We start from the raw sequence: 17,019 nt of genomic DNA, 5'->3' as shown, positions 1-17,019 counted from the left end.
GAACTAGTGGTATGGGTGATGGCCCGGTCAAGAAGGCTAGGAGTTAGTTAGATCCCGGCAGGCAGAGAGAGGGACCAGCCTCTGAGACTCCGGGGAAGAGAAGAGAATGACTAGAATACAAACAAGCTCAGTCAGCTGGGAATGTAGATGGGAAGAGGGTCTTGGAGTGCAGGAGACAGGAGGGAGATTAAGCAGGGAGAAGGCAAACAGGCTTTGTAAGCCATGTTAAATTGTTTAGATTTCATTTACTATAAATGTTCATTTATACATAGGTCTCCTCAAGTGGGATGTGGGTTTGAAGGCTGAGGTGGTGTTTCCATCCTTCAGAACACCCTAGCTGTTCTCAGGATGGAATTGGTGTTTAACGAGTGCACGCTGGCTGAGTGAAATTGTTGTACTCTCACAAAAGCCTCGTGTAATAGGCATTGCGATGCTTGGAGGCTAAGGGAAGGTGAGTTGCTTCCTGATACAGCAAGACCAACTGGGAAACCCAGAAGCAGAGGTGTTTTATAAACCCAAATCTTTGTATTTTGTTTCTAGAATCTCTTCTATATTCCATACTACCTTTCTATCAGTGAGTGTTGAGAATGGAGAAAATATGTATGAATACGCAAAATGACCGAATTAAAAACTTCATATGTATTCCAGATGCAGCTATGCTTTCCTTTTCCCCACTTTTTTTTTTTCAGACAGAAAAGGGGAGTGCCCTTCATGAAGCAGCTTTGTTTGGAAAGGTGGATGTTGTTCGAGTTCTGCTAGAAACAGGTAGCTATTGTGGTTCTTCTATCCTGCTGAATGCTATTTCTGTTTCAGGAATTGGTAAAGGAAATGATGGTTTTCTTCACAAGTCATTCTTCCTTCACTCTAAAGTGCAGATCTGTATTCCTACTATGTAGAATTGAGCATTGCTGTTTAGATAAAATTCATGTAAAAGCACACCTTCCTTTAGTCAATAAGTTACTAGTAAAAAGCTATTGGAAAATACTGTTTTACACATTTCAATACACTTGAGACTCTACCAAAAAGAAAAGGAGATTTCCGCTTTCTGCACAAAGGAGGAATTGATCCCTGAGAAATGATGACAATTGCTGGTTTATTAAAGAACACAATATTTTTCCTAGGTTTTTATCATGTGAACTATGGTCAGCAGAGATTTGGGTTCCCTCTCCTTAAGGTAAATTCTCCTTCTGGTTACTTCAAATGAGTAGCTGTTGTTTTTTTGGCTACTGTGACTAATTTTAACGGGCAGCTTTTAGAAGCAGGCTCTTGAGGGAATAGGAAAGTAGGCTTGATTATTTCCACACACACACACACACACACACACACACACACACACACACACACACGTAAAAAAATATTCTGATTGGTTATGAAATAAAATTGGAATTGAGGTCAGATGTTTTTAAAGAACAAAAGACACGAGTAAAAATTTATACTCATAAACAATTGATGTGGATCTTTTGTATTGAATACTGCGAAATATTTATTTTCCTATGAAAAAATGAAAAAACATTAGCAGACTATTATGACTGTGCTTGCATAGTGAAAATTTCATGTATATTTAATTTTCACATGGACTGCGGTGACATAATAAAATATTTGAGGCAACCAATGAGATACGTGCTAGTTATAAATCCCGAACACATTTAATGAAATATTTAATAATCTTATGGTGAATTATTATTTGAGACAAGATCCTAAAAACTGATTTTGTTTGTAGTTAGGTGTTTGAAAAGTTCATAATCTTTTTTAGGATAGTGAAATCTATTTGCTACCTTAAAATAAATTCTTTATTATAATAAATATTTTCAGAAATAATGACAATGATGTTATTATTGGCTATTATGTGCTGTTATAATTGGTTATGATTTCAGTAGTTTGAGAGGTTTGCCCTGGTAACTGATGAATATGGTAGACATTGAGCATGATCTCACAGAAACAAATTTTATGTGGTGTTTAGCTTTGTATGTGGAGAAGTTTTATTTGAATAGTTATTCACTCTTTTTCAAATTTTATGAGTTCTCAAGTTTTCTAAGAATGTCTTTATATTGTTTACATAATACATGATTTTCATTTATTAAACATTTTTACTATTTTATACAGACTATATAAATCATATAGCTATTATACTTTAGAAACTCACTTATAAGTCAGTAATATTTTCCACTTTGCTAGTGTACTATTTAGTTAGCCTCTGCATCCCAGAAGTGGGTAGAGGGTCCTGAAAAGCAGTTGTAATGGTTGAGTCAGTGGCCCTTAGGAAGTAATTCACTATCAAGAATATACTTAGTTTTGGTAGTAGTAGGTCCTCCTTCTCCTTTCTTATGAAAATCTTGTGTGTTACTTAAATTTTAAAAAGCACTTTCAGTGCTTACTCTATGTATGTTTGAAATTAGAGCAGTTATATTCGCAGTATCTTTTGAGGACATTCCAGTGGTGAACATCAGTGAATTTCTCTTTTCTTTCAGGAATTGATGCCAACATAAAGGATAACTTAGGTCGAACTGTCTTAGACATTTTGAAAGAACATCCATCTCAGAAATCTCTTCAGATTGCAACACTCTTACAAGGTAAACAATATAGAATGATGGAGTTTTCCTTAAAATCAAAATTAAATTTAAACTTTTGTTTTGAGATTTGAGTCATGTTTACTTTTTTTTAAATTTTATTGAGTTTATTGGTACATTTTAGGGATACAGTACAGTTACATTCATTGTTGGGATCATGTACCTCTACATGGCAAGTCTTGATTCTCATTTTTTCCCCTTACCTCTGCCCTCCCTTCACCCCTTCCTCCCCTCCCCATCTACAAACACTTTATTTTCATCTTTTCATTCTGTCACATTTTTTTCTTTTCCCTTTTTGTTCTTCCCCTACCCATCACACCTTCCCTACACCTTTAGCTCCTTTCTTCCCATTTCTAAATGTCAGTAATCTTATTAGAATCTTATGCATTGTTGCAGATTATTCACACCAGGGAAACTATTCGGTATTTACACATATGTGACTTATTTATTTCACTTAGGAGTATATCTTCAATATGTATCCATTTTCCTATGAATGAATCTATTTTCTCGTTCTTTATGGCTGAGTAATATTCCATTTTATAGAAAAACCACAACTTTTTTATCCAGTTTCCAACGGATGGGCAAATAGGCTGTTTCCAAGATTTAGCTATTACAAAGTGCCACTATAAACATGGGTGCACATACTTCTCTGTGATATGAGTCATGTTTACTTTTGAATGAACTTACCATTTGCATTTTTTCTACCAGATTTTAAAATTGAATCACTTTTTAAATGTTTTATTTGTTTTTCAGCTATTCTGTAGGTTTTTTAAAAGTGAAAGTATTCACTACTTTATGCTAAAACTCTTTAAAATCTATGTAGTAAATATGTCATTGTGTGCTTGAATGACTTACATAAAGTGGCCATTAAGGTTTATCTTATATTTGAATAATAGTTAAGACTCTTGGGAAATTTATCTGTTTTTTCTAGTTTCTATGACCATTAGGTAGATAAGCCAGATATTAGTCTCATTTTTGCACAAGAGGGAAACGAGCTCTGAGAGATGTTTTGTTCAAACTCATATAGTCTATGCTAAATAGCATTGCTAGTACATAAATACTGAATTAACAGTAGCGACACAATAGTTGAATCTGGCTGGATTCAGTCTGTTTCTTCCCTACTCCAGAAGTACAAAATTAATTTTACTAGCCTCTGTTCTTGATAAAGATCATTTTAGTACATTTGTAGTTAGGTGCAGTCATTAGGTCTACTGATGATTTGACAACAATCCAGCTGCTACTTTTTCATTTGCAGAATCAGATGCTTCTCAATCTAAAGCTCTTGTAAAAAATTTAGATTTAAATGCTTTCTCTTTTTGGTTGATCTTTAGGCCTGGCATAGAGCATGTTACCTTAAAAACCTAGATGTTTCTTTCTCCTCTGTAATTAGCCCCTACACTGTTCAGCAGCCATTTTCCTGCCATTGTTGTAGATTGACTCTAAGTATAACAGAGGAGGGAAACAGGATAGATTCTTCAGGTAAATGTAATCAATTTTCTGTTGCTGTGACAAAATACCAGAAGAAAATCACTTAAAGACATATGTTTTGGTTCATGGTTTCGGTCCGTGGTGGATGGGTTGCATTGCTTCTAGGCCTGTGGCAAGGCAGAAGCATTATGGCTGATGGGCGTGGGGGAGGTGAACTGCTCACCTCATAGCAGCCAGGAACAAGAGGAGGCGGGTAGGGGGGCAAGATATATCCTTCCAGGTCGTGCTTCCAGTGACCTGCTTCCTCCAGCTAGGCCGCACCTCCTGTATGAGATTTTCTCGATTGTTTTGACAAGTTCCTTCTGATTAAAGAATATAAGCAGAAGATCCCAGTGAAAAGGGGTCTGTTTGTTTAATGCATTGTAAAAAGGCTGTAACCTAGCCACATGGGCTGATGACTTTTTGCATATAGGATATATAGTTTATTTAGATTACATGTTTTTGGTCCACACTGTTTCCATAAAACTTGTAGTAACTATTAACCTTTAAAAAATTCTGAATTTTAGCTAACAGTCCTAAGTTTTGGCTTCTCAAAAAAAAAAAAAAATCAAGGCTTTTATTTTGTATCATTGCTGAACTTTGGATGGAACACCTGCTCTCTGATTAAATATGCTGTATGTACTTTCTGTACTTTCAGGTTGGCTGTTGGTTGACATTTATCCCTGTATTCAATTTTGTTTTCCTTATTATGTTTTTGTGTCCCATGTTTGTCTGGCTCCACCACATTATTAGCTTTGTGAATATGCACAAGTTAATAACCCTCCTTCTTTAGTTGTCAATTTTAAAACTGAGATAGTAATGGTGCACATGTCATAGATTTGTAAAGATTAGATGAGTTGATTTATATAAAATACTAAGCTACACTGGTTATACAGTAAACATTATTTAAATTTTAATTGCTAATATTTTAATATCTTTTCAAGAAAAATGAAAGGCTGAGTGAGTATAGGACATTACTGTATGAATAATGGGAATTAATATTATTTCTTTGTGGAGATAGTTTGGCGTTCAGATATGTTTATCTTGCAAGATTGTAGTGCCAGTATAAAATAAACTTACCCTATTTCATTCATGTGTGTTAATGAGTTGGTGTTGTATTCTGAATTGAATATCACTGTTTCAGTGAGTGATCGAATCTGTTTAAAGCACATTTCAGGAAGTTCTAAATCTTCAGATAGAAAAATTTAAGGAGATTAAGAAGACTACTATGGTGCTAGGGATTTAGTTCAGTGGTTCTGCACCTGCCTCTAAAGTACAAGGTCCTGAGTTCAATTCCTGGTACAAAAAAAAAAAGACTGCTGTGTCTTCAATAAATACATTTATTTCTAAGGAAAGTAGAAGTTCATGAGTTTCCCCCAAACTGTTTTATAACTTAAACAATTTTAAAAATCATCATAAATTTCTTTTTGTTTTTTGAAGTTCTTTTGAAAATTGAGGATGTATTTAAGATATGAGGAAATAAATGAAAAGTCAGTCACCAGAAGTAAGACATAAAGCTTTGCAATTGATTTTTAACCTAAGGAAATCCAAACATGTAATTGCAAAAATGTCTATCCATAGAATATTTAGATGGTGTGGGAAGACCCTCAGTCCTTGAAGAGCATGTTCAGGAAGATACAACAGAAGAAACACACATTTCATCTCCTGCTGAGTCTCCTTCTCACAAGACCAAAAGTGAGTAATTATAAAGCCCTAGAACATATATTAGACTTTTGACTTTTTTTTTCATTAAGTTTATTAGTACATTTTAGGTATACAGTGCAGTTACATTCATCATTGGGATTTTGTACCTTTACATGATGTATCTTGGTTCTTATTTTTTCCGTTTCCCTGCCTTCCCTTCAACCCCTACACCCTTTCCTATTTACAAAGACTTTGTTTCTATTTTTTTCCTTTTCTCATATTTTTCCTTTCCCTTTATGCACACATTTGTCACAAATTCTAGCAGTTGTGGAAATTTTAAATCTAATATGTCATATCCTATAGTGTTATATTTTATATATTTATTCACTAAGCATCTTTTAGGTTTCTCTACCTGTTAGGAACTATTTGAGGCCCAGAAGTATGGTAGTGAGTAAAGCATGTGGCTTTCCCTGCTGTTCTGAAATCTATATAGAGTAGATATTACTCACTGATTTTTAAAATAAATTTGTTTTTCCCTAGGTTTATTGAGGTTTACATGACAAATTAATAGTTGTTTATTTTTTCAGTATGCAATGCAGTGTTTTGATACATATATACATTGTGCATTGATTGTCACAATCAACCAAATTAACAAATTTACCATTTCGCATAGTTGCAGTTTCTTGTTTTTGATGATCAAAAACAGTTAAGATCAACCATGTTAGCCCATTTCAACTATACTGTACAATGTTTGCTTTATGTTAGATCTCCAGAACTTGCTCATCCCCTATAACAGAACCTTTGAACCCTTTGGTCAGATCTTCCTATTTTCTCCAGCCTTAGCTCTTGGTAATCACCATTGTATTCTCTGCTTTTGACTTAAATTTTTTTTAGATTCCACATATGTGAGATCATATAACATTTGTCTGACTCATTTCACTCAGCTAAATGTCCTCCTGTTTCATTCACATTGTCCCAAATGACAGGATATCCTTTTAAGACTGATTTATCCATATTAAATTACATTTGTATGTGTATGTACATACAGTACTCACATACACATAATGTATTTGGTCTCTTCACCCCAAAATGGACACGTGTCCATGTCTTAGTGGTTTTGAATAATGCTGCGAACATGGAGGTGCATACATCTCTGTTGAAGATACTGATTTTATTTGTTTTGGATAAATACCCAAGTGGTATTGTTGTGGAAGGAACTGGCAAATGACACACAGAGAGGCAGCAGAATGGAAGTAAAATAACAAATTTATTCATTGAGGAGGGTTGATTGCACATAAGCAGTGCCTGGACCCACAATGACACGATGGGTTACAACTCCTCCTTTTATAGGGTTTTACAGCCTTGGCTTCATTTGGGTGGTTACATTCCATTCTCACAGTTCATATCATGGTCACAGGATAGTTAACGTTAACCCAAATGTAACAGTTCTTTGCAGTTGGGGAGTTTGCCTTAAGATTCCTCTAGCTATCTATTCTAGCGCACAGGAAGTGGGTGTTCAAGGTCAGGGATGAGGCCAGGTGTCCCACTTCATGGTCAGTGCCTCCAATGCCTGTTAATTTTGAACTAAACGAAGCAGATTGCTGTTAGAGACAGAAGTCATTTTACATTTTCCTAACATTTTGTAGGTTTATAGATTATTTACAAAAGTTCTCTGCATCAGTATTCCCGTAGTTCTATATTTTGTTTTAGAAACCACCACACTGTTTTCCATAGCATTCGTACCATTTTATATTCTAACCAACAGTATACAAGGTTCTTTCTCCATAGTCTCAGCAACACTTGTGATCTCTCATGTTTTTGATAATAGCTCTTTGAGCAGGTGTGAGATGATTTGCATTACGGTTTTGATTTATATTTCTCTGATGGTTAGTGATATTGAGTAACTTTTCATGTATCTGTTGACCAATTTTTATTGGAGAAAAGATTGTGTAGCTCCTTAGTCCATTTTTGAGTTATTTTTGGCTACTGAGTCATTTGAGTTTGTTATATAATTTGAAATTTAATCTTTTACCAGATCTATGTTTTGCAGATAATTTCTTCCATTCTATATGTAATTACTTTATTAATTATTTCATTTGCTGTGAGGAACTTGTTTAGTTTGGGGCGATCCCATTTGCCTGTTTTAGCCTTTGTTGCCTATACTTTTGGCATTGTACCTAAAGAATCATGTACAGATCAATAAAAATAAAAAGAACAACTAGGAGTTTCATTGTTTCAGGTCCTACATTTAAGTTTCTAAACCATAGGCATCTCTACTTTTGGTGTTTTATCTAAAAAATCATTATCCAGACCAATATTATATAGTTTTGAAAATTAATTTTGTTTGTATATTTAAGGTATACAATATAATGACATTCATCACTGGAAATTTGCACCTTTACATGCCCTCCTTTTAACCCCTCCATCCCTCCCTTTCTGCAAAGACTTCATTTCCATTTTTCATTTCCTCATATTAATTTAATTCCCTTATTTCCTTCCCCATCCCTTTGCCCCTTTTCTTCCTATTTCACATTATAGATCAGTATTATAAAGCTGAAAGTTTTCTCGTTTCGTGGCCTACATTTGAGTTTTTGATCCATTTTTAAAATACCCAACATTGGATATTTAATTTTTTCCCTTACTCTTATGTTCTGAGAGTAAGGGTCCAATTTCATTCTTCCATTGTTGTATATCTAGTTTTCCCAACAGCATTGATTGAAGAGACTATCCTTTCTGTGTTGTAGGTTCTTGGAACCCTTGTTGAGGAGCTACAGAAGAGTATTGTTCTGACACTAAAAAATAGACAAATGGACACATGGAACAGAATAAAGAGCTTAGAAATAAATCTATACATAAGTGGTCAACTAATCTTAAATATGCTTTTAATTCAAAATAAAAATATTAAGATCTATATTGTAATACCTGTTAAATTTTTTTCAAGAATAATTATATGTATAAAGTACTTGATCCTTTTAAGAGTAGTACGTATTTAAATGTAACCTACAGGGCTGGAGATTTAGCTCAGTGGTTCTGCCGTCTGTCTCTAAGTGGGAGGACCTGAGTTCAATGCCCGGTACCAAAAAAAAAAAAATGTAACCTACAGAATGCTCGTGTTTTGGCAGGTGATGGTGACATTTTTCTTAGTCTTGTTTGTCATACTTTGATAATATCCCCATAGTGGTTATATTTTTATTATTTAACATTAAGTTTAACAGGCTTTCTTGGAGCTTCTGAAAAAATTATCTCATTGTAGGTGAAACTGTGACTGGAGAACTGTCAAAACTCCTGGATGAAATAAAACTTTGTCAAGAGAAGGATTATTCTTTTGAAGATTTATGCCACACAATATCAGACCACTACTTAGATAATTTGAGCAAGATTTCAGAGGAAGAACTTGGGAAAAATGGAAGCCAGAGTGTAGTAAGTAAGAGGGGAAAAATGAAGACAATGCGTTTGTCTTTGCCAGTTCAATATGTACAGCAATGAGATGTGGGATTTGGTACAGAATATTATATTATCAGATTCTGCTGCTATGAAACATGATGATTCTCCCTACTGGTCTCTAATGTTCACTGGTGTTCTGTGCTCACTGTGTGGGTACGGAAAGTTGTGCTTTGATCTATCACTTGGAGTTTGTGATGGTGTCTCCTCTGTTGTAGTGTATTGTGACAGATCGACTAGACTCATAGTATCCTTGGTTGACTTTATTCATTTTTATTGGGAAAAATGATACAGGTTCCCAAAGCAGAAAACCTTCCTGTTAACTGTCTTCCCTGTTTTCTATATAAACTCAGTCTAGCATCTCTTTAAACAAGACAGCCAAAACAAATATATAGTTCCTCAGTCACTTCTTAAGCCATAGTACTAGAAAGACATGGAAAGCTGAACCTGTGTATTTTCATAATATGCAAATCCCAGGAGGTCTGTGTCTACGAGCTGAAAATCTAAAGTATGAGTTAGAGATTCTTGGTCTTTATGGACTTTGATGCTAACACATCAATGAGAAAAATTATAGAGAACTACTCAGTTTAAATTAATATTTATATGTCTACTCTTGTTCTTATGGGCAAGGCTTTGTAGTATGTAAGGGCCTTAAAGGACATATATTATGATATAGGCCCTTTACTCATTTTTAGAAATTAATTGATTAGAGAAGCTTGGTATGTTATTGAGTAGCCAATAATAGGATTGACTGTGTTAAGTCTGTCATTACTAAAACTAAAAATATTCCAAATGTAAGGACTGTCCATTTTGTGACATTTACTTTATTTAGTTACTTAAGTGAGCTAGACACTGTTTCCCTGAATAGCACTTGGTAATCTAGTTTCATGGCTAAACTTACCTCCTGAGCTTGCTTTATTTTTGTTTTGCTGCACTGTCTTTTTTTTTTTTTTTTGTACTGGAGATTGAATTTGGGACTTTGCGAGGCAGGTGGTGGCACCACTGAGCTAAATCCCAGGCCTGCACTCTTTTGTAAAGTATCACATTATTGCAATCCTAAAATTTTTTTGAAGTTTTAACTAATTATGTGTGTGTGTGTGTGTGTGTGTGTGTGTGTAAATACTCATAGGCTTTGCAAAATGAAATGTTATTTTAATGAAATATTTATTCCATGTTTAAAACTCAATGTTCAAAGAGTCTAAAATAGGTATATGCAATCTCCAAATTACAAATCTGTTGCATTTTAATATTTTCTTGAAAGCATGTTTGTCCTATATACATAATACATGATGTTTGGGCTTTTAGAAAAATCCTAAAGATTTTTCTGAACTAGTAGCTTCTTGCCCTCTGCTTCTAAACCCAGTTTTTCCCAAAGTCTTAATTTTCTAGACCAGTGGCTTCTAAATTTTCTTCTGTACATACTCTAGTAGACAAATTCGAAGCAACAATTCCTATTGTATGTATTTTAAAATTATATATATATTCTAATTTAATAATATACGATGTAAGTTATGATACATTACATCACAAGAAATTCAAAGCAAGGGAGGTAAAGAAAAAGTAAAGTAGGCGCTCTGATTTATTCCTTTTACCCAATGAATGTCTTGTATGTTGTGGTGTCTGCACTCTTACAGACCATAGCACTAGCTTTCATCTTTTAGGAAGTGATGGCAGCGGCATTTGGTATTGAAGGGGTGACATTGTTTGAGGAAAGAGGTGGCTAAATTTTTTTATAAGCTGGAGGCCATATTGTGATATTGGTAAGAGACAAATTAAAGCTCATAATTTGAATTTAAGTTCTTGAAATATGAGCCCATATGTTCTTATGTGACTTTTTGTTCTTTGACAAACCTTTATAATATAATTGAAACTATAGTCACACAAAATATTAAAACTTATATAAGATAGAAAGCAGACAGCTTATATGAATAAGAGCAAGAAGTTCTCTGTGTATGGGATAATGGAATTTTTATAAAGGAGAAAGATGAGAGGTAAGATTAGAAGGATAGATGAGATCAGGTCGTGGATGACTTTTGAATGTCAAGCCAAGAATTTTGAATATATGTTTTAGAAAATGAGAGAAAATCTAAAGGATTTTGGACAGCTAGAAGACATAATTGGTATTGGCTTTTCAGAAGATGAATCTGATATAAACTTGTTATGGAATATTTAAAAGTAATCCAATTACAGTGATCCAGCTATGGCCTGTGCTTTGTTTTTATTCCTTGTTTTGTTCAGTATTTGTTTCCATTTATCAAAAATGTTTTCCAGAGTATTGTTATGAATTGTCCTCTCAAATTATGCAAAAAGCTTGTAGTACTTTTATATCTCCTGTTGTGGATGGTTGTTACTGTGTTTTAAATTATAGCTTTATAGTAGTGGTATTAAATATTATTCACGACTTCAAGGAGTTCAAAATGTCCATCCCAAGGAGCCCTCAATCACCATGAACAGACAAAATAAACATATAAAACAAATATGTATTATAATATGACATTTATCAGGTGCTTGCTATTCTGTTTTAATGCCGTCAGGACCCAAGCCCCTAGTAAACAATCCTAATAATGGGATTATAGATTTGGGAAATGACACAGCTGGCAAGGCGGTGCAGTGAGGATTCAATTTCAGTCTGTTTAATTCCCAGCTTCATTTCTTATGTTAAGTTACCTTATGGCCAAAGGACTTTTTTAAAAAGGAGAAATCAGTGAAGATGTGTAGGCATTCATTGAAGCCTGCATTGATGCAAGGAGAGACTAAAATGGGACCTAGAGGAAGGAGAGATGTGCTTTATACTTGTGTTGGAATGAATAAGTAGATTTCGAGCCCGAAGAATCAGTTTGTGCAAAACTAGAGGTGAGAATTAGAATGTAATGTGGAGAGAATGGTATACCATGAAAGTAGCTTTAGAAAGTAGAGGGAAATGAAGTTGAATAGGTAATAATAACACTTAACACTTGTGGAGGATTCAGTAACCCTCTAAGACAGCATCATCTTTCCCATTTAACAAATGATCAAATGGATACATAGAGAGCTTTGATGACTTCCACGTTCACACAGTAAGTCCAAGAACTAGAATCTGAACACAGGCAGTTTGGAGCTGGAACCATACTGTGATGTATAATGTAATTGTATATTATTATATCTCAACTCTATCATCAAAGGACAAGTGCAAACTAGTAGATTGAGAAGCTAGTTAGATGTTTCCAATTGTGGAGGAGAATAAAATCTTCAGTAGGGGATTTCTCGGGAAGGTAACATTTTGGAAGATAAAAGTGGTAGTTTTATGTTAGGTATTCTGAGAAGAAACTCAAAGTTTGATTCTCAGCAATGGTTGCACCTTAGTAGATTTACCTGGAGAGGCTTTAAAAGTCAGTTCTGATATCTCAGGTAACACACTGACTAAGAATTATTTTGGGTAGTGCCGAACATTGTTCTTTTAAAATCTCCCCAGGTTATTCTGATATATACACTATTGGTCTGGAAAACCCAAAACTTGCGAGGACCGTCATAAGGTAATTCATTCCTGAAATGAGTCAGAACTGGTCTTGATTAATTATAGAAAATTATGATAGAATAAACGTTGTAAATCTCATAGTGTTCAAACTATTCTTCAGTTTCTTAACGTAAGAGCTTCTAAATCTCTTGAATTAGGGAGCGTCTTAGTTGGGACCATGGCCACAAATTATTACTGATTGTGTAGTTTATTGAGCAAACATTTATTTCTTGAAGGAAGTGCTAAGATCGAGATGTCAGCAGAGCTGGTATCCTGTGAGGGCTGGTTTCATGGTTTGTAGGTAACAGTCTTTCAGTTTCTTCACATGGCAGGGAGGAGAGGGAGAGGAAAGAGGGGAGAGGAGGAGAGGGGGAGGGTGCAGAAGGGCTCTCTGTGCTGCCTTTTTATTTATTTACTTACTTATTTGGTACCGGGGATTGAACTCTGGTCCTTGCGCTTGCAAGGCAGGCCTCCAGACCGCTTAGCTAAATCCCTGGCCCTGTGCTGTCTCTTTATATAGGCACTAATACTGTTCATGAAGGGCACACCCTTGTTACCTAATTACCTCCCAGCCCACCTCCCAGTACCATCTAATTGAAGGTTAGGATTTTAATTTATGATCTGAGAGGGACCCGAATATTCAGTGCGTACTGGAACTGTTTTCAATTTATCATCAATGAAGATTCAAATAACAATCTGGCAACAGTCCTAAATTATATCTATGTTATGTTGGAATTTTAGATGTGGAAAATATTTTTGTCTGTTATTTATATTTCTGGTTTTACAAAGAATATTTAGGTTCAGTTAAAATTTAATTTCAGATAATACAAAGCATTTTACTTTTGCATCATAATATGACAGATAATTCCAAAATAATTTAAAAGAAAATGAAAGAAAATTTGTTTTGTAGTATTCATATTATTTATAAATGTATTTTATATATGTGTGGCTTCAACTTTGGGAGTAATTAGCTATTCTTAGTTGAAACTTTTATTGCCTATTTTCCTCCAACAGAGGGCACTCTGATTCAGGAATTTAAAATACAAAAAAAAAAAAAAAAAAAAAAAAAAAAAAAAAAAAAAAAATCAGCCATCTTATGTAAGAGCTTTTATTTTTGAACAGGAAATCTTTGGTTGTATTAAAGTACTGGTTTTAAGGTGGTAGTTTGAACGATTTTACTAATATAAGTGAATGAAAATAAAATTCTTAGTACAATTTAGTATATCCAATTAGAGATTTTGCATTTAATATCCAGGCTAGCTCAAATTAAAATTACATTTTATTTTGTATTCATTTTAATTCAAAAGCCATTCGTTTTAAATACTCTTATAACATACCTATGAAATCATTTTCTAACTTGAATTGGGACATTATATAATCTAGAATGTAAATTTTGAGAAAATATAAATATTTTCACATTCTTTACCAACTCGTGAAATTTAGGGTTTGAAAGAATAGGAAGTAATCTGAACATATTTTCTGTTCTTTTCATTTATTTTCCCAAACTTCATGTTTGATTTTTTTCTCCATGTGTATAAAACAATCTGCACATTTCTTAAACGTGAACACAGTGTGCCACAGATTTTTGATGATAACATAAAGGGTGTTAGAGCAGAAAAACAAGAAAACATTTCTCCTTAGATTTCAAATAGTAAGAGTAGTAGTCTCTCCTTAGTCCAGGTCTCCAGGAAATAAATAGGAAGCTACAGGATAAAATGCTTTACCCTTTCTTCCCTCCTGAGGGAGAATCCAGTCACAAAAAGCACCTGCAGCTTTACTTGAAAGGGGTTTTATGGGCAGGTTTTGTATTTTACTTAGCCAGTGCACTTCTTTCCTGTTATTTCACTTTCTTCTCCACTATGAAATTTTTAATTATGTGTCAGCCTTCTGAAGTATGAAATGTTAGTACAGGATTTCAAGAATCACCTTGAAAAAATCTCTGTTATTAACTCAGTGCTTCTGTAAACTCTTTGAGAACACTCCCTGGGGGAAGGGTCCCTGGTTTTGGAAAATATGCTTAATTTCCTGCCCAAATCATCAAACCTTAAAGGTCAGTAGCATCAAATTTTGTTGCATAAAAACCAAATGGGATTTCTGAATCAACATTTTCTTTGAGACACATTCCAAGTCAATTTCTAGAACTTACAAACAGTAATGCACCAATTTCAGAATTATAAAAGGTCTAACTGATCCAATTCCCAAGAGTCAGAAAACCTTGGAAAGTGAACATTCTGAAACATTATAGAGGGCTTTCTTATACATGTGAATTTTAAAAATGGTGGCACTAAGCATTGGTAACTCTTATCTTACACGGAATAGATACAGTAATATTCAGAAGAATATTTATGACTTCAGCAATTCATGCCTTACAAAGTTGAACACAATCTTTGGAAGTGGTAACTCTCGGCTGCCAAAGTTTGGGTTCTTATGATAGATTTTCCTGGAATTAGGGAATACATAGAACTAGAAATCTGCTGACTTGTGTTACTATTTTAAAATTTATATCATCAAGTACATGTATGAACTACTGACATAAAATACAAGCAAGAAAAAAAATCTAGACTCAGAATGCTAAGACCTCTATCTGTGCTTTCACCTCAGTAAGAACTTTTTGTATCTGAGGTGAATGTAGGAAGATCTTTGAGGTAAAAGACTCCTAGAAGTCAGTCTTTTCAACTTGGAATGCAGTTGCTTTTACCTTTCATGACACATCTTATTCTGCTTTGTTTTGTAGCTGTAAACATTTGTATATAACTTGTTACAGACTCCTTAACATAGCACAGTGCCTACATGAGATGGTCTCAGTAAAAACTCATTGAATTAGTAAATTCATAAAAAGACAAACTACCTGTACAAAGCACATTGTAAATAAACCATCATCAAGGGAAAATACATTTCACTGTGTGGAAGTGAATTCAAGGAGTCTAATGAATGCAGAGTCTTGCCATCTTGGGAAATAAAGTTTAATAATTAATAGGCTAAGATTGTGAGTTATACAAATGTGGCTTTACAAACTTGTTCTGCTTACTAGCAGGGTAACCTTTGGAAGTTACTTAGTGTTTCTAAAACTTAGTTTTTTTCATTAGTTTAAAATATGTTTACTGTTACTATAGAAAAGAGCTATTTTATTTTCTTAAAGTAAAAACATGGAATTCATTGGCACTTAATTTGTAAATCCCGTGTTTAGATTCCTAAAGAATCATTAAATATAAGATGGGGGAGGTCTAATTTGGGGTAGTAGTTCATGCAAGACATTTTAAAGTATTTAAGCCGGATACAGTGGCATGCCCTTGTAGTCCCAGCTACTTGAGAAGCAATCCCAGGAGGACTGCTTGAGCCCAGGAATTCAGTACCAGTCTCGCTGCCCCTACTGGGTGAATCAACAGTGAGATATAGCTGCTAAGTCAATGAACAGTTAACAAACTCTGATCTCTTAAAATAGTTGTAATACTAGAAGCTGACAAATATTAAGAACTAAATTTGATGTAAGTGTTAGGCATTGTGAAATCCTGTTAAAATCATTATCTCTTTTTTCCCTTCTCAGAAATCCCAAGAGATAGGTTTTATTGTTCTCAGTTTGGGAATCAGAAGTAAAATAACTTTGCTAGGATTATAAAAAAACAAAAGGTAAAGCTGAGATGTACTGGAAACTCATGATCTTCACCATTGGCTAATTCTACCTTTCCTTAATATCTTCCATATTCACTTACCCTTGTCTTTTCATCATTCTTTCCATTTTTGTGGTTTTAGTTTCTTATTGCCTCTTACTTCAGAAGTTGCAAGAGCCTCTTTTTCTGTCCACCTGCATGTTTAGTGTTTCCTTTCTTCTTCTGCCCCAATCTGTTCCAACCACTTCTGTCAAATGATGAAGCCAAAACATGGTTTAAATCATATTATTCTACTCAAACTCAGTGCTGGTCTTCACTGCAAAAATTAGATGCTTAGGTATCCAAGGCCCTGTGTTTGTAGGTGCAGCACCAAATTCCAGGTTTATCTTCCATTAATGTATAGGTAAATAAAATGCCCCTATGAAATCAATTACTGTAGTTTCAAGTATGTCTACCTTTATTTCTGTAGTCAGAATGATTTGCCTATATTTCTTTTCCTACCATCTTTACTTATTTAAAACCATTCTCCACAATATCTTTTCTGATCCTTCTTTCTATTTAGATCTAGCATTTGTTGTATTTATACAACTGTTGTGTAAATTTAATAATTACTTTGTATTATTTATGCATGTGTTTTCTTTTATGACTTATCTTATAAACTTCTTGATAATAGGGAAATATTCATATGTGTGTATATGTGTTTAAGCATAGATCCTCACTCACATGCCTAATACATGTTGACATAATAGTCCACAGGCATGATGAAGCCTGTTTGATACCTGCCTTTTGGTATAGACTG

At 34.2% G+C, this 17,019-nt stretch overlaps 1 protein-coding gene across 10 annotated transcripts in view; it reads left to right on the top strand.

Annotated features, from left to right (window-relative positions):
* Positions 1–17,019, top strand: part of Anks1b (ankyrin repeat and sterile alpha motif domain containing 1B) — a 1,036,613-nt gene that overhangs the window by 159,233 nt on the left and 860,361 nt on the right. For all 10 annotated transcript variants that reach the window (XM_010629141.3, XM_033763852.1, XM_010629138.3 and 7 more), the window contains exons 5-8: positions 690–765; positions 2,469–2,570; positions 5,616–5,729; positions 8,932–9,098. In XM_010629141.3, the coding sequence (XP_010627443.1) occupies positions 690–765; positions 2,469–2,570; positions 5,616–5,729; positions 8,932–9,098 (459 nt within the window). The remainder of the gene's footprint in view (positions 1–689; positions 766–2,468; positions 2,571–5,615; positions 5,730–8,931; positions 9,099–17,019) is intronic.

Source organism: Fukomys damarensis, unplaced genomic scaffold (assembly GCF_012274545.1).
Source record: "Fukomys damarensis isolate Sample0158 unplaced genomic scaffold, DMR_v1.0_HiC HiC_scaffold_15, whole genome shotgun sequence".
NCBI lineage: Eukaryota > Metazoa > Chordata > Mammalia > Rodentia > Bathyergidae > Fukomys > Fukomys damarensis.
This window is presented reverse-complemented; position numbering and strand designations above follow the sequence as displayed.